Source organism: Oppia nitens, unplaced genomic scaffold, assembly GCF_028296485.1.
Source record: "Oppia nitens isolate AA-2021 unplaced genomic scaffold, nextdenovo-longstitch-racon4-pilon3 scaffold12_pilon_pilon_pilon, whole genome shotgun sequence".
In the NCBI taxonomy this organism is placed as follows: domain Eukaryota; kingdom Metazoa; phylum Arthropoda; class Arachnida; order Sarcoptiformes; family Oppiidae; genus Oppia; species Oppia nitens.
The window spans coordinates 1,977,663-2,001,313 of NW_026533191.1; the positions used below are offsets into that span (position 1 = coordinate 1,977,663).

Consider the following 23,651-nt stretch of genomic DNA (forward strand, 5'->3'; position numbering starts at 1 on the left):
ACACAGGGTTAAGTTAAGTGATTTAAAACTAATTATGTAGAAAATTTGAATTAAAAAATACAGATTATTAGATTTTTTTTAAAGAATTATTTTCTTTTTATTAAAATAAAAATTATTAATATATTTAAATTATAAATTTTTATATAGTATTTATTTATTATTTTATAAATATAAATTAATTTGGATAGTTTTAATACAATTTTGTTTTAATTTTGAAATATATTGAATAAATATTTTTAAAAAATGTCTATAATTTGTTTTTATTTATTATTATTATTATTATTATTATTACAACCTCCTAATGATTGCATGTACATTTATCCGGGTGTAGTGTTGGTACTAGTTTTGCATGACTGACCAAACGGGCTAACTGTTCAACAATTTTTGTCATATCCGGGTCCGATAGTTTAGACGTACGTGAAAATAGTATATAGTTTTCTAAAAATAATAATAATAATAATAATTAATAAAAAATTATAAAATCTATTTTTATTTTAATATACTGTATATATATATACAGTACTATACATACCGATTACATCATCTTGAAAATTAAACGATTTTAATGCTAGAAAATGTGTTTTCTGTGTTTCGGCTCCGGTATCCAATATCCATAAGCTTGCAGTTAAATCTTTGCCAATCATTGCCAGCTGACTGTTATCGTTGGGTAATTTTTTCAGTAAACCGGAGCTTAATTTTGAACAGTCATTGCTGTTTGAAACAAGCAAACAAAAATACATATATATATATATATATAAATTTATATGTAATACTGTATATTAATAATATTAATTTCATACAAAAAATATATTTATAAAAAAAAATTATTATTATAACAAAAACATACAAAGTTGTAAATGTAAGTTCCGATTGACTACCGGTTCGGTTGAATACAGTTTGAGCGCACAGTTTGTTGTTTTTCAACGTTGCATACAATTCATACCATTTGCCCTCAAGCTATGGGGGATTTGATTGATATATCATAGTGAGAGAGAGAGAGAGAGAGAGAGAGAGAGAGAGAGAGAGAGTAAGAAAGAAAGAGAGAGAGAGATAATTAATACATTTTAATACAACCCTAACCCCCCCCCAAAAAACAACCCCTCGAATATATACCCAATTAAAGTTATCAGTTTTCAATGATTTGGCAACAAAATCACGGGCCACGGGTGACGGAGTGGCCAGTAATTCGGCAATTTTTTCAGTGGTTGTCGATAATGATGTAGTAGTAGTAGTAGTAGTTATCTCTGGTAATGTTGGACTTATCTCTTCAGATATGGTGTTTATCTCATCAGATATGGTGGTTATCTCTGGCGGCGGTGGCGTCACATCATTGGTAATGATCCGACTTATGTCGGGTACATATTTGTCATCAATGGACAGTAGTGTATAGTCGAGACCCAATTGTCTGAGTGTTTGTTCGGCAATGTTTAGTATAGTTTTGTTTGGTTTGTTTGATACGCCAAACACATCGATATAAGCTATTTATATGATATAAATGCATATATATATATATATTACAAAATAACACATATATTACTACCGGTAATATTTAGTTTGTTATATTACTAAAAATATAATATACTATACAAAATTGTATATTTAATCAATAAAGATTGAACAAAAAACTGAATTAATTAAATTTAATAATAAGTATTATTTAAGAGAGTGTTTATTAAGAGAGTATTTATCAACAAAAAAAATTTAAAATATTTTTTTATATATACTTTTTTTTATATATACTTTTTTTTATATATACTTTTTTATATTTACTTTATATATATATATATATATATAAATAATTAAGACAATTAGCTTACTTGTAGGATCATTGATGAATATAGACTTAGACATAACAAAACAACCGCTTTCGTAGTTTAATATTTCAATTGTTGCAAACACTTGATTATTATTGCCATCCATTATAAATTCAAATTCATTGTTGCCATCAATTTTCGGACGTAAGGAACCGGTTATATATTTATTCTCATTTTCTCTAAATATAATAAATAAATAATAAAATTTTTAATATTTATCATCATTTTTTAAAAAAAAATATATTAATTAAAAATCTATAAAAACAAAATTATAATTTATCAAAAAAATAATAATAATTATTATTATTATTTACTTGGCTATAATTGCCACATATGGTTGCGTGCCATTAACATAGGCTGATGTTATCGATTTAAAACCAGTCCTATCCGAACCATACATCCAGTTCCATTGACCAAATACCTTAATAATAATATTATGTTTGTGTATATTAAAAAAATATTAAATAATAGTTATATATTTTTTTTAAATATACAGTATATATATATATATATAATTTATATATGTATAATACATGAGGTGTTTTCATGGACAGTTGGTCTGGCAATACTACTGTTGGCTGATCATTATTGTCAACAACGGGTGTGTCGCCAAAAACAGTCAATAATGTTATATTGTTTAGACCCAACATCTCAAGTGTCCATTTGGCGATCTCCTGTACGGTTAGATTTGGTTTGTCTGATCGTGAATAGACATCGATAACATCTACAATATATATATATATATATTTTAAAAAAAAAAAATAAAACAAAAAATTAATAACTTAGTTAATTTTTTTTAAAATAATTAATTACATTAAAAAAATATTAATTAATTTTATAAACTAAACAGAATATATATATATTTAAAAAAATCTATTAATAATACAAATATATTATATATAATACAAACCAGAATCTGTATTTGGTTTTAAACTTTTGACAATAAAATAACTGTTTGAATCGTAATTCAAAAAATCGACTTTAGTTTGGCTTTTAGTGTTAGTATCAATCAATAAATAGGTTTTATCTAACAATTGTATTTCATAACGTATCGATACATTGATATGATTAAGATATCTATAAATTAGAAATAAAATAAATTAAGTAAAAATTTTAATACAGTATAAACTTTACATAAATAATAATAAATAAATAAAATAATTCTTTCGTTTAATTTTAAAACTATATGATTTTTAAAAAACAAAAATAAATTTAATAAAAAATACTATTTATTATTATTACTATTACTATTAATAATATTATTATTTAATACTAATAATAAATAATAATTTTACTGTATTTTAAACTCCAATTGTGGCGGTTGTGTATTAGGTATGGACACAATATTATAGCCATAAAAACCATCGTTGTTTAGTTCAGATGAAAAAACACGAGTCCAGCGACCAGTAAACTAGTAATTTGAATTTGAAAATATATAAATAAATAAAAAATAGTTTTAATAAATAATACTAATAACGAAAATAACATTAGCAAAAAAATATTATGTCTAAATAGTTATATTATAGATAATAATTTTATATTTATTAATCTAATTATTTTTTTTATAAAAATTAAATAATAACTTTTTTGGTTTGTATATTATAAGTTAATTTTTATAATAAATAAATAAATATATATATATATATATATTTGATATAGAATATAATTCTATATATATATATTATAATTATTTAAGTAATTTTTTTTAAATAATTAAAATTAATAAATAAAACAATTAAAATTTGAATTACTTTAGTGATATAGGTATACAATGGCGGAACTCTTGGCAATTGTTCAGCAGTTACTGCTTCTGGAGCTTCTGGTGTATTTGCACCGGTAGTCTGTAGAGTTGGTGTTTTATTATCAGATACAGCCGGTTGCTGATCAATGGTCAATAGGTTGACATTATAGCCTAACCTATAGAGTGTACGGTAAGCAATGTCCAGTTGTGTTTGATTTTGTTTGGCTGATCGCGAATATACATCAATAATAACTGTTTATTTTCACCCAAACAAAAATCAAATAATTATTATATAATTATTAATATATATGAATACTATTTTGTTTTATTTTATTTTTAGTTTTTTAACAAACCTTTATTATTATCATCAATTGTTTTGATTATTTTATAATATTTTGATCTATAATTTAAAAATTCAACAGTTGTTAACTGATCCGTATCTGTGCGTACAAATTGGTACTGTTTGCCCACTAATTTGATTTGGACTGTATATGTCGATACAATATTGGTGCTACCATTGCTATCAAATTAAAAAAAAATAAGATATATTTAATATTTATAATTTATATATATATCTATGTGATCATGATGATTATAATTATTATTATTTTTTTATAAAAATTAATAAAAATACTATTATAATATAATACTAAATTTTCAAGTTGTTTAGGTTTTTTTTTAAAAAAATAGATAATGTATATCTATATTGTAATTAAATTAATTTAGAAGTTAAATCAAAAAAAAAATAAATTAACAAAAATAAATAATAATAATTTTTCTATACGTTATGTCAAATTTCAATTGTGGTGGTAGTGTACGTGATATGTATGTTATACTATAGCCCAGTGGACCGGCCAATTGTGAACTATATATCCGATGCCAGGGACCTGTCAGCTAAAATTTTTTTTTAAAAAAGATTAAAAATTAAAAAATTAAACATATTATTAAAAAATTAATATTAATAATATATATATATATAGACTGTTCATAAATATCTAAACTTATTTTTTAAATATATAAATATTTTATATACTAAATATAAGATACAAAAAACAAACAAAACAAATATATATATATATATAATTCAATACTCTTGTAATTATATGTTCAGTAGACGGTACTCTTGGCAATAATTTTGGTAACATTTTATTATTGACATAATTCATGAGCCATTTAAGCGAATCAGCTTGATCAATTTTATAATTTAGATTCAGCTGGGCCATTGTTTGTTTGGCAATATCTAATATTTCTAATTGTTCCCGGTTATTGCTATATGATCGGGAAAATACACGTACACCGGCTAAATAAATATTTATAAACACCAAAAAAATTAATTAAATAAATTAATATTAATTATATAACTATATGTTATTATTATATCTAAAAAAATTAATTATATTATATATTATTTATATATATATATTTACCAGTTTTATCAAATGTATTTTCAGATTTGATAATAAAAAATGTTGACGATTTGTAGTTTAAATAGTTAATTATATATTTAACATCACTAGCTGTATAATCCAATGTATACTGATTGCCATCTAATTTACCACGAGCCATTACATAATATTTATTTAGATTGTTTCTATACAATAATAATAATTAAAAATTATTAATAAAAATTATATATATGTAAAAAATATAAAAATATAAATTTAATTTTATAGTAGACCTGTTTTTTTTATATTAGAAATTATATTTATTTTATATATTATATTATACTATATATTAATTAAAATATCATTACCTAATAATCCATTCCCATTGTGGCGGTTGTGTATTAGGTATGTATGTTATATCGTAAACATTATCGCTGTTTATATTTGTACCGTATATCTCATACCAACGACCTGTCATCTAATTTGTCAATAATTTGTAATTAATAAAAATAAAAAAATTATTAAATATATATTTTTAAAAATTTAAAATAAATTCTATATTAATTTAAATCAACTTAAAAATTAAGTTGTTATATTATATTCATTAGGAATCAATTAATATTTTAAGATAATTGCTAAAAAGTTTATTATGCTTGTTTTTTTAACTTAAAAAAAGTTAATAAGCAAGCATAATTAAAAAAAATTATTTAATAAATAATGTATTTATTATTATTATTATTTTGATAATACCTTATCAGTCATTGTTTCAAGTGATGGTATGTTCGGTAAGGTTTGGTTAATGGGTTTTCCGGCACCGGTAGTCGTAGTCGTAGTCAGTGTTGAGTTTTGAGGTAATTGTGGATAAACAGGTATTAGATTGATATTTATTTTTAAATTATTTAGTGTCCGATAAGCGATATCCAGTAAATGTAAGTCTTGTTTGTATACTCGTGAATACACGTCAATAGAAACTATAAGAAAAAAAATTAAATTTATTTTCTATTATTTTCAACAAAAAAAATATATTTTGATAACTCTACTTAAAAAAAATTTTAGTATAAATTATTAGCATTATTAATTATTAACATTATTATAATAATAATAATAATTTTTTAATTAAATAAATTATTATTTTTTTTACTTTAAAATATTAATTAAAATACTAAATGTCTAGCAAAAATTTCTATTATTTTAAAAAAATAAAATCTATCTTGATAACACTAAATAAACTTGTTGACCTTTATAGTATTTATTTATTATTTTAAAAATTTTAGTCTAAATTTTAATTGCATTATTAATTATAATACAAATAATTTTTATATTTTTAATTTATATATATTATTTAATTATTAATAATTATTTTATATCCTAAATACATACCATCATTTTTATCAATAATTTCTTTTAATATATAAAATTTAGCTGGATCATAATTAATTATATTATAATCATATTCTTCATTATTATCGAAACGTATTAATTTGATCAGATTGTCCACCGATTCCTCCAATCGTACTCTCAGTACATAATGATGTCTATTATTAATATCTCTTTATTTTAAAAAAAGTAAATTAAATTTTTTAAAAAAAATAAATAAATAACAATTTTTTCAAATATATAATTTTAAAAAATATTTTCTAAAAAAATTATTAATTTCAATAATACCTAATATCATAATTAAATTGTGGCGGTTGTGTGTCGGGTATGTATGATATGTTAAATATATCAAACGATTCAAGTCGTGAACCGTAGATCCGATACCAGACACCTGTCATCTGTAGAGGGGATAAACAAAATTAAAGTAAAGAAATATTTTAAATAAAATGATACTATTGTCCAAAAAAAAATTAAAGTTTTTAAAACTAATAAGTTTATTATGATATTAATGTAAATGTAAAAATTTTTGATATTTGATAAAGTAGTATCTGAGGTAATTAATCTATTAATTTATTTTTTTTGTTAAGATATGATGATAATTGATTTATATTATAAATTAAATTGATATTATATTATAATTTAAATTGATATTATATTATAATTAAAATTAATATTATACTATAAGTTAAATTGATATTATATTATAATTTCAATTGATATTATATTATAATTAAAATTAATATTATACTATAAGTTAAATTGATATTATATTATAATTTCAATTGATATTATATTATAATTAGAATTTAAATTATATAAAAATTTTTTATATATATATATTTAAATTATATTATAAATATAAAATACTTTAATATCATAATAATAATAATATATAAATACAATCCTAACCTCATTCGTCGATTGGCTCATTGTTGGTATTTTAGGTAAACTGATTGGCAATAAACTGAAATCAGTTGTCTTAATGTTTGACTCCAACTGTTGGACGGGTATTAGTCTGTATTTAAGACCCAACCGTTTTAGTGTATGATTAGCCAATTCTAGTAAATCGTTTTGATTTGATTTATACGATCGTGAATATACGTCCACACCATCTATATATATGTATAAAAAAAATATAATTAATTATTTTAGTTTAAAAAATCATATTATTTTATTTTACTTGTATTATCTATGTTTAATTTAAATATTAAAAAATAATTAATATTAAAACAATTAAAAAAAAAACTTACAATCATGTGTTGCCTCTCTATAATAATGTCCGATAAAATATTTTGTCGGATCGTAATTCAAATAATTCAATGAACCCTTAATTTTTAATCTATCAAAAACATATGTACGATAATTGCCATCAATTAGTAGACTACCCTGATCATATTTTCTAGGATCAGATTCAGATCTATTTTAAAATAAAAAATTAAAAAACATGAATTATATTTTTCTTAAATAGTGTAATCAACTTATAAATTTTATTTGAAAATTTTTTATTAATTAATTAATTAAATTATATATTAATTACCGCAAAATCCATCTAAATTCGGGCGGTTGTGATTCGGGTATATATTCAATGTCATTGATATTCATATGCCAGTCCTGTTGAGTGCCAAACACCCGAAACCAGCGGCCAGTCATCTGTAATGAATGTATATATAAAATAATAATTATTATTATTATCATTAATATCATAAATATATAATTTAATATTAATATATTATATAATTGTGTCAATTAGTGTGAGTGTATATATAAAGTATATATATATATGAATATATAAATATATTGTTTTTAATATTTTTAGCTTATAGATGCTATAACTATTTTGGTGGATAAAGTTATAATTATTATTATTTATTTTTAATTATTGATAAATATACTAACGGAGTCTAATAATTGTATTTGTAATTATTATGATAATAAAAATTATTATTATTTAAAAAAATTTATTAACCTGTCTGAGCAACGTTTGCATTGTGGGTACTCTCGGTAAATCAATTTTATCGTTAGTTGGATCAGTCAATTGATTTTTTGGTTTAGGATCCGATGATAGTTTGCCATTAATATTTAACTGTTTGAGTGCCTGATTGGCAATTTTCAGTACAATTGGATCCGATTTGTCCGATCGGGTAAACACATCGACACCGACTATTTATAGTATAAATTTGTTTAAAATAACAAAAATTAATTAAATTGATTAACTTATCAAATATTTAGATTATTTAATAATTTTAATAATATTAATCTATTGAAAATTTAATAGCAAATAATATATATATATATATATATATATATATATAACATACCCTCGTTAGTTTTTAAGTTAAGATATTGAAAAATCATATATTTATTTGGTTGGTAATCAACAAATTTAAATAAAATTTTGATCCCATTTTCCTCGGCTACATAACGATTGTTTAACAATGTCACGTGACCAACTTTATAATTTACATTAACATAAGATGATCTAGTAGATATATATATATAAATTATTTAAAAAAAGTTAGATAAATAAATAAATAAAATTTTAAATAAAAAATACTAAAATATATATTACTTTCTAAACCATTTCAATTTGTTTGGTTGTGATCCGGGTATATTAGTTATGTCATTAACATTATAGTCATTCATGTTTGTACTGTACATCAGATACCAGCGGCCAGTCATCTAAATTGATATATAATAATAATATCAAAAAAATATGTAAAATTATTTAATATTATATTTAGAATAGATATTTATAAACAAATTATAATAAATAAAAAATTTATTTATCCTAATTTGATCCATACCTTGTTAGTCAATGTTTGTATTGACGGTATATTTGGTAATTCATTAGTTAGTATAGGTTTTTGTATTGCCGTTGCATTTGGCAAATCATTATTATATTTATTTATAAGATTTCTACTCAAATCAGTTGAATCTTTAACAGACAGTAGTTTAAAATTAAGGCCTAACTGTTGCAGTATTTTTGTTGAAAGATTTAGCAAATTATTATCGGAATTATCGTTACGCGAAAATACATGTACACCAGCTATTGATTGACAAACAAAAAACAATAAATAAATAATAACTTTATTATAATGGGCTATTATCACAATTTAATAGATAAATATATATATAGCTGTCTATCATAATAATTATATCTAAAAATTTTACAGTATATATATAGTACGTAATATACATGTATATAAGTGTGTTTTCTAAACAGTTTATAACTAATAAATAATGATAATAATAATAATAGACTAATAAATACTTTATATATCTATAAACAACTTATAAATAAAAATAATATTAATGTAAAGTATTTATTATTATTAAAATCTATTATATTATTTTTTAAGAAAAACTATCACTAAAAATTAGACTACTATTTAACTACAACAATTTATCATAATAATTATATTTTGAAATTATATACAATATATTGATATATACTGTATAAATACTGTATGTCTATAAACAACTTATAAATAAAAATAATATTAATTTAAACAATGTATTTATTATTATTAAAATATATTATATTATTTAAAAAAATAACTGTTACTAAAAATTAGACTACTACTACTACTACTACTACTATTACTATTAATAATAATAATAATAAATTTTAATTAGTAATAATTAAATTAGTTGTAATTAAAAATTTATTAAAAACAAAAAAAAAACATAAGCTTACCATTGATATCATTATTATCATTATTATTAGTACTGCTATTAAAGTATATAATATAGAAAGCTGTCGGTTCGTAATGTAAAAATCTATACGAAAGTCGACTACCAGTAGCCGTATTAACCAAAATGTATTCATTGTTTTCAATTTTTAACATATTTCTAACCACTTGACTGTTATCCACATTACTATAATTAAAATTTAAAAAAAATATTATTTACTAAATTTAATAAAATTTAACTAAAAAAATAATAATAATATGATTTAATAATAATAACCTCAATATATAGTTTATTTCTGGCGGTTGTGATCCGTATGTATATGTGATGTCATTTATATTAGTGTTTGTTTCTTGTGTACTGTAAATCCTAAACCAGCGACCAGTCAACTGATTATTATTATAGTTAATAAAGTTTAAAAAAAATGATAATTAATTAGTAAAAAAACAAACAAACAAAAATAAAATGCATATTTTGTATACATAATATTTTTTTTGTTAGTCATATCATATATAATCAAAATAAATTATATGCAATAATAATAAAGTCATAAACAATTACCTCATATAAAACTATCTGAGCTGTAGGTTTGTTTGGCAAAACAACCAGTTTATTATCGACCTGGGTCATTGCAGATTTTATTTTAATCGGTACCAAATCGGTTTCAATCAGCGGATAATCAAGTTTTAGACTTTCGAGCACATGTTTAGCCGTTTTTAACAAATAATTTTGTTTTGGTTTATCATATCTGGAAATCACGTCAACACCAACTATATAGACAGATAACACAATAAATCAATTATTTATTTTTATGTCAAAACTATTAATACATTATTTAAATTAAAATAAACAAAAAAATATGTATATAAATTGTATATATATAGAGTTTATTATAGGTTAACTTATAAATTAATTAATTGCCAATTATATAAATTTTAATATTTTTATGTAAAATTATTTTAAAAAAATAATAATAATAATAAATACCTGCATCTGTATCCGTATTTTTGTATAATATTATAAAATAATTTGGCAAATCATACCACAAATATTTATAGACAATGGGTTTTATATCACTTATGGCAAAATAGACGACATAATCATTGCCACTAACTATCATACGTCCCGTTTCTGTTTTATTATCTGTATCGTGACTATAGGTGTTAAAAATTAAATTTAAAATAAAAACAAAACAAATTAATCACTCATATTGTTGGTGCAATTTTTTTTAAAAAATAGTATCAATTAATTAATTTAAAAAAAAATAAAATAAAATTTTAATTACTGTATAACAAATTGCATTTCTGGTGGTTGTGTACCGGATATGTATGTTATTTCATATGTATTATATTCTCTCTGTTTCGAGCCATACACCCGATACCAGCGACCAGTTAACTAATAATTGATTAATGATTTAAACAAATAACAACAAATAAAATATTTAGAGAAAACAAAAAAACATCAAATTTTTAATAATAATAATATTAATTAAAATTCTAATAATCAAATAAGTATGTATACAAATAGGTATATATTTGTGTTATTGTTTAAATGTTTTAAATAGATTGTCATAGATTTTAATTAATTGATATTTTAAATATAATTTTTTTGTGATTGCTATATATATATACTTATATATATATATATTTAAAATATAAAAACAATTACACCAATGGAAAAACATAATTGTGATATATTGAAAAAATATTTAAATTTAAAAAAAATCAATTAATTAAAATCTCTGATTAGTTTTTATAGATAGTTAAAATAGCAACTATTATCGATAATTAATGTATTTTTTTTGTTTCTAAGTTAATATACTTTTTATTATATATATAATACAAACAAAATAATTAATACCTGATTCATAACTGTTTGAACAGTCGGTACTTTCGGGAAACCATTATTTGGTACCAACTCTGGCATCCAATGAGTCGGACCGGTCAGCGGCTGTATTGGATAATTGAGACCCAATTTTATCATTATTTTTAAAACCATTTTTCTAGTGTTTTCATTGGTTTCATCGGTTCGCGAAAACATATCGATCCTAACTATACAATTCAATTACAAATTATTAATAGTTATTATTATTATTGTTATAAATAAACTACTAATCTATAAAATATTAGTTATTATATTTATAATTAATATTTAAAATATAATTTTATTAATAATTGTAATTTATTTATTTTTTTTAATAAAAAAATACTTACTTTTATTATTATTAGATATACTTTCAACAATATAAAAACTTGTCGGTTCGTAATATAAAAATCTATATTGAAGTCGATTGCCATTAGCATTGTTAACCAATATGTACTGATTGTTTTCAAATTTTAGCAAATTTTTTACATTTACATTGCTTTTATCATTTCTATTTTTTAAAAAAAAAAATATTTAAAAAACAGTTAGAATTTTGTTTATGTTAATTAATTATAGTTTTTTTATAAATATAAGTAAATAATTTTTCAATTAATTAATTAATAGTAATTAACATTAATATTTAATTAATTTGATTGTTATTTTAAATATTAATAATAAAGTTTTTTATATCTACCAGTATATAAAATTGTTATCACCTATTTATAATGAATATTTGAATTTATATTTTTAAAAAAACCATAAATATTTGTTAAAAATCAAAAAATAATTTTATAGCTATGAAATACACACACACACACACACACAAACACTATAATACTTAAATTGAACAATGTAAATTAATATAAAACTATAAAATAATTAAACTTTAGATAAATTATTTACAGCTAATCAATCAATTAATTAATTTTTTACAAATTTGTTTAACTTAACTATTAATACACTGTTGTAATAATTAGATTGTAAAATAATAATTAGATGAAATTTAATTTAAAAATAAATAGATGTTATATATAAATAGCTTTTATAAGTTTATATATTTAAAAAGATAAATTACCGAAATGTAAACACAATTTCAGGCGGTTGTGATCCGGGAGTTATTGTAATATCATTGACACTAAAGTCGCTTTCATGCGATCCGTATAACCGATACCAGCGGCCAATCATCTGATAAGCAAATAATAATCAATAAATACATTATAAATAATATTTTAAGATAATAACAATAATATTATTATTATAGTGTATATTATCTACTATTAATTAATTATTATTATTAATATCTACTAATTATTATTAGTCTATTTTTAAAATAGTATATATTTATGTATATAATTATAAATGTAAAGAAAAATTATAAATCATATTTTAAGATAATAATAATAATATTATTATTATAGTGTATATTATCTACTATTAATTAATTATTACTATTACTATCTACTAATTATTATTAATCTATTTTATTAAATAGTATATATTTATGTATATAATTATAAATGAAAAAAGTTATAAATCATGTTTTAAGATAATAATAATAATAATAATATAGTGTATATTATCTACTATTAATTAATTATTACTATCTACTAATTATTAATCTATTTTTAAAAAATAATATATATATAAAATATTTAGTTATTTATTTTTTGTTTTATAAAAAACGATAATAATAATAATTATAATTATTATTATTATTAAACTAATAAAACTATACCTCATAGAGGATTATCTGCTCTGTCGGTGTTTTAGGTAAAACTAGTTCATTGTTGTCGATCTGGTTTAATGCAGATTTTATTTTGACCTGGACCAAATTAGATTCAATTAGTATGTAATTTAAATCTAGACTCTGTAATGTACTCCGGGCCAATTTTAATAAATATTTTTGATTTGGTTGATCACTACGGGAATAGACGTCTATACCAACTATAATATAACAGTAATAACATAAATAGATAATTAAATAAATATTTTTTTAAAAAAATCAATTTTTAAATTAATTAACAGATATATAAATATAAATATTAGTTATTAAATAAAAATAAGTAGTTTTTTAAAATAATTTTTATATATACAGTAAATAATATTAAAAAATATAAATTTAAAATCAAATAATTTACCAAAATTAGTGTCAACATTTTTGAAAAGTACTATATAATAATTAGGTAGTTCATATGTCAAATATTTATAGATAACTTGTCTTGATGGTTTAATAAAATCCAATATATGCCCATTACCATCTAATATCATATGACCCGTTAGTATTTTATTTTTTGTATCGTGGCTATTTTATTTCACCCAAAAAAAAAATAAATAAAATTATATAAATTTATTTTTAACTAAAAAAAATTATATTAATATAAAAATTACTGTATTTTGAACTCCAATTCGGGCGGTTGTGATCCGGGTATTAATGTTATGTCAAACATATTATAGTTGTCTGCGTGTGAACCGTATACCCGAAACCAGCGACCAGTTAACTGATATATATAAGTGTTATATAAGAGTCAATATTTATAAAACATATAATTTTTTGAAGAAAAAAATTATAATTAAATAATTTGTTATAAATATACAATTAAATAATGCCAATTAAAAGTTTAATTTGACTAATAATCATATATAGTTAACTTTACGCTTAGCAAGGTAACTTAGTATACTAGGTAGCTTATATTAGGAAAATTATATACAGTACCCTGGCTAAAGCATTATATAATATTACTCAAATGTAAACTTTTAATTGGCACAAACTGTATATACTGTATATCTATATATAAAATTATTAACTCAACAAATATTATAACACAATATATATTTTTGTTTGAAAAATTCAATACCTTAGTCGTCAATGTTTCAATTGACGGCACTTTACGCAATTGGTCAGCCATTGTACTATCGGGAACTGACATAATATTATCGGTATCACTGGTCACAGACGATGGCGGTATTTGGTTGTTGTTGGTGTTGTCAGCTGTTGTCTTGGTATTAGCAGATCCGTCGACAACATCATTGACAACATTAGTCTGTAGCGGGATATCAAGTCCCAGCCGTTGCAGTGTTTGTTTGGCAATGTTTAGTACCGTTGGGTTTTGTACGGGCGTTGGTGTAAACACATAGATATTAACTTTAAAAATAAATAATTATTTATTATTCCTTATAATTATTTTATTTTTTTTTATTTAAAAAATTACCTTTATTATTATTGTCAGTAATTTTGAATATAAAATAACTATTTATCTCATAATTTAAGCACTCAATTGTTGCCAATTGTTGATTGTTGTCATCCCTGATAACTGTATATTTATGTCCGTCGGCATCAACTATCATATGGCCGGACAAATAATCAGTGGATGATTGTCTGTACAAAACAAACAAACAAAATATATATCAATAATAATAATAATTTTTCTCAATTTTTTAACAATTTAAACAGTATATGTTTGACTATAAAATTTTTACTATAATTTTTACTATAAAATTATTATTTTTATTACTACTATTATTATATACAATACTATATTAATACAGTATATTGTATTAATAATAGATATTTATTTAAATTATTTTTTTTTAAATTAATTTTTATTTACCGGATAAGTATACGGAATAGAGGTGGTTGACTACCCTGTATACTAACATATGTAAAGCTAATAAACCCGTCACCACTTGAACTGTACACCCGATACCAGGTACCAATTGTCTAGGATTTTTTTAAAATTTTTTTATATAAAAAAATTAATTATTTAGTATTAGTATTATTATTTAAATGTTGATAATTATCATAATAATTGATAGAAACCTTATAGAGTAGTGTTGCCAGAGTCGGTCTATTAGGCAAAACAACTTCATCGACATCACGGGTACCGCCCAACGATGAGTCCACTAACGGCGGTGATTGACAGTTAAGATACTCGACCGGTCGGAGCGGTAATTTGATACCAGTCTTATTCAATGTACGATTACATACATCCAATAGATCGTCGTCCAATGTTTCGGGTTTATCTCTGGTATAGACACCGACAGCGGCTGATAGACAACAACAACAAAAATTAACAATAGATTTATATCTTATTAAAAAAAATAATTTTTAACAAAAATATTTATTACATCAGGTTTTATGCAAGTAATAGGAGATATATAACTATATTGCCTCTACCACCCCCTCCCCACTAAGACAAAGATTTTGATACATTTAAAAAGGCAATAAAAGTTTATACCCCACTCAGTACCCCTTCCCCCACCTACTATATATATGCACATATTTCACCAAACAAACAAAAAACTTGCTCAACCCTGATATTACATATATATATCACACATATATAAGTATATATACATAAATAATTGGTAGTATGTCTATATCCTATATATATATATATATATTGTAAATATATATATAGTGGTATAAATAGTTACCCAGATTTTTAGTTAAGTCGACAAAATGTATCATAAAATAATTGGCCAAATCGGTAGACAATATTTTTAGCGATAGGGGATAACCGGTTTCATTGCGCTTCAATCTAATGATACCGTCCGCACCAACAGATGATTGTAATCGACTTATTAATTGAAAATTTTTTCTATGATTTTTTCGGATAAAAATATATGAGAAATTAATATCAATATTAATATTATGAACTAAAAAAATTATTACTATATAAAGTAATTAATATAACTAACCGTTCAATTAAATCATATTGTTTTGTCTCAACGTTGTGAACAATTTCCAGTGTCAGGCAATCAGATTTTCCGGTTGCATAGACTCTATACCATAGACCAGTTAGCTATATATATGTATATGATTTTTTATAAAAAATTTAAATTATTAATATGTTTATTTTTTTAAAAAATCAATTTTTTAACAAACTAAATACTAAAAATATTTTACTAATATTAATTGCTTAGATAAAAATACTTATAGATTATAAATATTATTATTTTTTCTTTTAAATCAGTATTTTATATAATTTATGATTTATTAGGTAAACAATACTTAACTGATCCTAAATTGAATGTCGTTTTAGTAGTGTTTTGTATACCACCGGTACCGCCGCTGCCGGTGTTATTACAGTTAACATAACTGATTGATTCAATCACTATTAATGCCAATAGTATTATCAGACAGGGATAACGGTATGTCGGCTTAAATCTAGACATTAGTTGATAATATGATTTAGTTATCATTAAATTATCAATTGTTTTAATATTTTTTTTTTTAGTTAATTCAGTTAATAGACTATATTATATTAATTTTTTATATAAAATGGAGAATTTTATAGAAAATAATTTTTTTAACAGTCTATTACTTAAACTAATTTTAAAATAAAATCTGTTTTATTACTTCAATGTTTAATTAGAAAGTATAACTAATTTGTTTTATTAATTAATTAATTTTTTTAATATGAAATCCTATTGGTAATATAAAAGTATATTATTATTTAAATTGAATTAAGCAATTATTAATTTTTTTAATGTGATATTACTGGTTTTCAGTATTACTAAATTATTTGTTTGAAAATTTTTATAATTAATTTTTTTTTTATAAAATGTACTCTACTCTACATAAATGAAAATAAATTAGAAATTACAAAAAAATAATTAAATTTATCATCAAAAAATATATTTATATTTTATATATACAATAAATTAATTGATTTTTAATATATTTTTAAAAATTAATATTAATTTTTGGGTATAAATCTAATATTTAGCGGACTTTTTGCCCGATAGGCCATTTCAGCTGATGTCTGGATACTATCTAACGGTTTCATTGATTCAATAGTAAAGTTTTGGCATATTTTTGCCAAAATAATCATTTGTTCAATTAGTGCAAATCGTTTGCCAATACAACCGCGCGGACCGGCACTAAACGGTACATAATTGTAGGCATTTATCTGAGACATTGTTACGGAATCGGATTCAAATCTTTCGGGACGGAAACGATTGGGATCGGCAAACACTAGACTATCCAAATGCATTTCGGCAATCATTAGAAAGACATCGACACCGGCCGGTATGACATAACCATTAGCACCCGTATCATCATCGATACCTACGGGACAATCTTCGACCAATCGGCGGGCAATAAACGGTGCCGACGGATACAAACGTAACGATTCTTCTATCACACACTTCAAGTATGTTAACTGTTGGATGTCATCCAATGAAATGTCTCTATTGATGTCTGATTCGCGGCGGCCAAAAATTCTGGTCAATTCGTTGCCAATTTTTTGCTGTACATTCGGATGCAAACCAATCAAATACAGTGACCAACCGATACTTGTCGAAGTAGATTCGTGTCCATTAAACATAAAAGTGTCCACTTCTTCGCGTATGTCCTCTAATGATGACAACTTGTTGTCGTTGTCGGTGTCGGTGTTGTTGTTGTTGTCTTTGATATAATAGTCGAGTAATAGATCCAGAAATGCCATACCTTTCTTATTATTATTATTATTATTATTATTATTATTATTATTATTATTATTATTAGTTGAATTGATAGACAATTGTCTAATTTTTTCATTGATAACATTGCGGGTAAATAAATGAAAACTATCGAGTGATTTACGAAATTTTCGACCAATCGATGTCCAATAAAATATCCGATCGGACCAAATCCATGGCATAAATATACGTTTCATAAATACCTTTCCCATATAATGTATATCTGAAACATACGATTGATTTTGGCCTAACTGTGCACCCACTTGTACACCCATTGCAGTTTCTAATAATAGATTTAGTATATATATATATATATATATATAAATATAAATATATATTAATAATTAATAATGTATTATATTAAGTATGATTTTATATTAAAAATTATTAATAATAGTTTTTAACAAAATTTGCTATTAATATTTAATTTGTATAAATATCTAATATTTTTTTAATATATATATATATAAAGAAGTATTTCATTAATTATGTCCGAGCGGTTTTCTAAATAACTTTTGATCTGGTAGAGATAAATTATTTCTGTAAAAAGTTTATAATTTAGTTATTTACGCGTGATAATAACCACTATTCATTTTTAAATTTATATCACGTGATCACATTTTTAACGGGATGTTTGCAGACCACTATGTCAAAACCTAATCTATAAATGATAAGATAAAAATTTTATAGCAAATTTGTAAAGCTTAAATTGATAATTTATGCGAAGAAAATTTTTTTGAAATTGGTCAAAGAATAAATTTTCTATGGTTTTTCAAACTTGTGGAAAAAAACATTATATAAAATATTCGAAAATAAAATGACGTTATTTATGGATAGTAGACAATTATTAGATAAAGATTTTAATACTATTACTTTTTCTAAAAACAACATTTTTTATGTCGAATATTTTTTTAGATAATCAAATTTAAATAAAAATTACATTATCATATTACAATGTTGCGTTTTTTAGTGTAATTTAATTATCTGAAAAAATATTCGACATAAAAAAATTTTGTTTTTAGAAAAAGTAATAGTAGTAAAATCTTTATCTAATAATTGCCTACTATCCATAAATAACGTCATTTTATTTTCGAATATTTTATATAATGTGTTTTTCCACAAGTTCGAAAAGCCATAGAAAATTTATTCTTCGACCAATTTAAAAAAATTTTCTTCCCATAAATTATCAATTTAAGCTTTACAAATTTTCTATAAAATTTTTATCTTATCATTTATATATTAGGTTTTGACATAGTGGTTTGCAAACATCCCGTTAAAAATGTGATCACGTGATTTAAATTTAAAAATGAAAAGTGGTTATTATCACGCGTAAATAACTAAATTATAAACTTTTTACAGAAATAATTTATCTCTACCAAATCAAAAGTTATTTAGAAAACCGCTCGGACATAATTAATGAAATACTCTTATATAATCTATAACTATAATATTTTAAATTTTAATTTTTTATCCTGTTTAAAAAAAATATTTAGTTAGTATTTTTTAAAAAACTTACCACAAATAATATCAAGTACTAATTGAACTACTGGTTCCCTAATATCTATATATGATTGTTGTTGTTGTTGTTGTTGTTGTTGTTGTCCATCGATTTGTTTGTTTCTAATTATATCCAGAAATATATTTGTCTGTTTGTTCATTACTGGCAGATAATCATCAAGTTTTCTAAAATGAAATGCCGGTGTCAACAGTTTTCGTCTACCTTTCCATTTAGAACCGGTACTCAATACTAGGCCATCCCCTAACCAATCGCTTAGGAATTTATATATATATGATTTTTCAATATTGATATTGCTTGATAATATTGGCTAATTGATTATGTTATAGAAAAATAAAATAAAATTCTATGACTTAATGATAATATTGAATAGTATTTAGTTTTAATATTTATAATTATTTGTAATTATAATTTTTATTAATATCTATAATTTATAATATTATTCAATCAAACAATTATGTTTATCAATTTTTTCAACAATACTATACAATATTATCAAATTTTTCTATTATATTAAGTATTAAGTAATTGCAAGTTTTCTCTTTAATAAAATTTAATTAATAAAAAAAAACTTTAATAATACATACCTTTATAATATTTGATTTAAATATAATAACTATTGGTTTTTGACCCAATAATATCTTATAAATACCATAATTGTTGTATAGCTTGCATAATGATACTAGTATTCTATAAGTGCCTGAAAATAATTTATTTTTGTTTATTAAATTTAACTAATTTAAAAAATTTATTTAAACTTACTTTCAGTTTGTGAAACACCAGGTATACGAAACATATCTAAATTGCCAATCAATGGATATCGGGGTCGGGGTCCGGGAATTCTGGCCAAACATGAGTCCCGATAACGGTTTTTATGTTTGTAATAAAAATATATTATAAATGTAAATATAAGTCCAATCAAATAAGTTATAAACATTTTTGTTTTCAAAAATAGTTATAATTAAAAATTTAAACACAAAAAACAGTTTAGTTGTTACATCAAAAAATTTATTATTAAAAAATTTATTTGAATTAAGATCAATAAAAATTTTTACAAACTAATTAATTTTATTAAATATATTTATATATATTAATTACATTTGTATTAACAAACATATGGTCATAAATTATTAACAATTTTTCATTTGAAAAATTATTGTAATAATTTGATAATTAATTTTATATCTTACTTTTAAAACTATATATATTTATATAGTTTTATAATATAATAATATTAATAGCAAATAACTATAACTAATATTATGGCAAATAATAAACAAAATTATAACGACTTAATACAATTGCATAACATTTGCGACATAAAGTTACGCCACTATCGGCGCAAATATCCGATACCAAAGTTTACGACCCGATTGCCATTCAAACGTAATCCGTTGGACATTACTGTCGGTGACGACGACGGCGCCGCTGCCGATGAACTACATCAATGGTTATACCAACAGTTCCCTACTAGTCATATATCTCTAGAAAACTATCGCAAACTAGCGACCAATTCTGAATTGGTTACGGCTTATCTCTATCCACTATGTATTGAAAAGGACAGGTATTATCAAATTTTACAGCATATGATCTATTTTTTTATTATGGACGACAATACTGAGGAACCGTGGGGTCGATTGACTAGCGATCATATGGACGAATGTCGGCGCGTTTGGTCGCAAGTGTCGCAACTATTCAGAAATATTAGTTACGGCGACCAAACTGACAGCAGAAGCCATGGTATAGACGATATGGAAACATACATCAGACAAATACAGCCGACATTTGCTAATATTTATCAGTCATTGAATGACAAACAGTGGTGTCGTTTTGCCGATTCGTGGTTAGACTACGTGAGCGGTAATATTGTTGAAAACCAGGCCAAAGGTCGACAACGATTTCTATCAGTGGATCAATTGTTAAGCGTATGTTAAAAATTTTGTTTATTATAAAGATTTAGATATTTAATTTACATTTATTATATTTTTATAAATAAATATATATATATTATACCTTGGTAGATTGTGATACCCATTTATTAGCAATAAAAATTTAAAAAGGGCGTAACTAGTAACCAAATAGTATACATAGTACGACCTTCTATTCTTCTAATGCATGTTATCTATTAGTACATGTACAATATAAAAATAAATTAAACATTATTTTTTTTAAATATTAAATAATAATACACATAAATCTTAAAAATAAATTATAAAATAATATAATAAAATTTTCAATAAAAAAAATATAATAATTATTATATTATTTTTTAAATTTTATTATTCTGAAAAAATTGTTTGTAAAAGTTATTACTATTATTAAAAATTAATAGATTCGCCGTAAAACTATAGGTCTATTACCAACAGCAATATCACTGGAATATGCCTACAATATAGAGATCCCGGAGCCCGAGTGGTTGGACCCACGCATGCGATTACTATTGCAATTAATAAACGATCATGTTGTCTATGTTAACGATTTGTTTTCATTTGAAAAAGAGCTCCGGGCAAACATTAGACAACTATTTAAGGGCGCCGATAGTTTAGTCGATGATAATGATGACGACTATCATCGACAGGTATTTCCTCAAATAGCCAACACTGTAGCCCAGACTGCTCTAGAGCTCAGGTGTTCAATACTGGAGGCGCAGACAATGATTATCAAACGTATTGAACAATTAGAGATTGAAATCATAAAACTATTAGGAAATTGGCAACAAAGTGATGGCCCATCACAGTTAAGTCCCGGTGGCCTACAATTTATTAGAGGACTAGTCTATATACCGGGCGGTAACTATAGGTTCAGTTTAAGTGTCGATCGATATAATAAATTTGAATAAAAATAATTGATTTTATAAAATCGATTTTAATCATTTATTTTTTTTTGATAATGGATATGATAGTAATGTCAAAACATCATCAAAATTAAAAAATATCTTAAAATTATTTTTTTTCAAAACTAAAAATCTTTTTTGACAAATTTTAAATAGCATTTAACTTGAAAATTATATTACTAAATTTATATTACTTTTAAATTAAAAGTTAACTTAATTAACTTTAATTAAAATCATAAATATTGCAATAATTTTATTATTAATAATACTTAATAATAATAAAATTATTGCAATAATTATGATTTTTATAAAAGTTAATTAACTTTTATTAATTAAAAAAACAAAAACTAAGTTATTTAAATAACTTAAAATTAATTATTAAATTATTACTTTTTAATACTACTTTTCAAATTAAAAATTGTTAAAATTAATGTGTTTTATTGTACAATATGTTTATTAATACAAATGTAGATAATTAATATAAAATTTATTTAATAAAATTAATTAATTGCTAGACATTGCTAATAGTTTTATTGTATCAATAGTTTTTAATTTATAATATTATTTTTTTGTTGTTGAAAATGTATATATATTTGCTAGGTTTTAGTTTAACTATATTTTCAGTAATAATATATTTTTATAACAAACATAAAAACCGTTATCGGGACTCATGTTTGGCCAGAATTCCCGGACCCCGACCCCGATATCCATTGATTGGCAATTTAGATATGTTTCGTATACCTGGTGTACCTCTAACTGAAAGTAAGTTTTTTTTAACTATATATATATTTTTTCTATTAATAATAATAATAATAATTACCATAATTAATAATATATTTTATAATCTATATTATTGTAGGTGTTTATAAAATATTAGAATTATTGTGTAAAAAATACAATAATTATGGTATTTATAAACTATTATTAGGACCTAAACCAGTGGTTGTTATATTTAAATCTAATTTAACAA

General features: G+C 22.4%; 2 protein-coding genes across 2 annotated transcripts; both read right to left on the bottom strand.

Moving 5' to 3' along the window:
* Positions 1-251: 251 nt before the first annotated feature.
* On the bottom strand, positions 252-17,213 carry LOC128954435 (uncharacterized). Its single transcript, XM_054300018.1, has 43 exons — positions 16,887-17,213; positions 16,569-16,672; positions 16,305-16,468; positions 15,688-15,914; positions 15,479-15,588; positions 15,080-15,246; positions 14,726-15,012; positions 14,259-14,368; positions 14,009-14,172; positions 13,606-13,814; positions 12,946-13,055; positions 12,221-12,381; positions 11,868-12,058; positions 11,293-11,402; positions 10,995-11,161; positions 10,569-10,777; positions 10,287-10,396; positions 10,015-10,196; positions 9,122-9,363; positions 8,887-8,996; positions 8,636-8,796; positions 8,284-8,477; positions 7,855-7,967; positions 7,568-7,734; positions 7,227-7,429; positions 6,606-6,715; positions 6,321-6,490; positions 5,691-5,911; positions 5,309-5,418; positions 4,983-5,146; positions 4,647-4,855; positions 4,340-4,449; positions 3,909-4,075; positions 3,566-3,807; positions 3,110-3,225; positions 2,725-2,891; positions 2,348-2,538; positions 2,129-2,235; positions 1,818-1,993; positions 1,114-1,478; positions 848-957; positions 533-711; positions 252-438 (listed from the first exon to the last, which is right to left on the bottom strand). The coding sequence occupies exons 1-43, from the start codon at positions 17,070-17,072 to the stop codon at positions 299-301; spliced, it is 7,212 nt and encodes a 2,403-aa protein (XP_054155993.1). The 5' UTR covers positions 17,073-17,213; the 3' UTR covers positions 252-298.
* Positions 17,214-17,441: 228 nt separating this feature from the next.
* LOC128954711 (cytochrome P450 4V2-like) lies at positions 17,442-20,701 on the bottom strand (the record flags this gene model as incomplete). The annotated part of the gene is made up of 6 exons (XM_054300312.1): positions 17,442-17,446; positions 17,605-18,329; positions 18,393-18,615; positions 19,849-20,158; positions 20,466-20,548; positions 20,611-20,701. Coding segments are annotated over 6 exons (1,437 nt in total), but the record flags the coding sequence as incomplete, so codon positions are not given.
* Between the last annotated feature and the right edge of the window lie 2,950 nt (positions 20,702-23,651).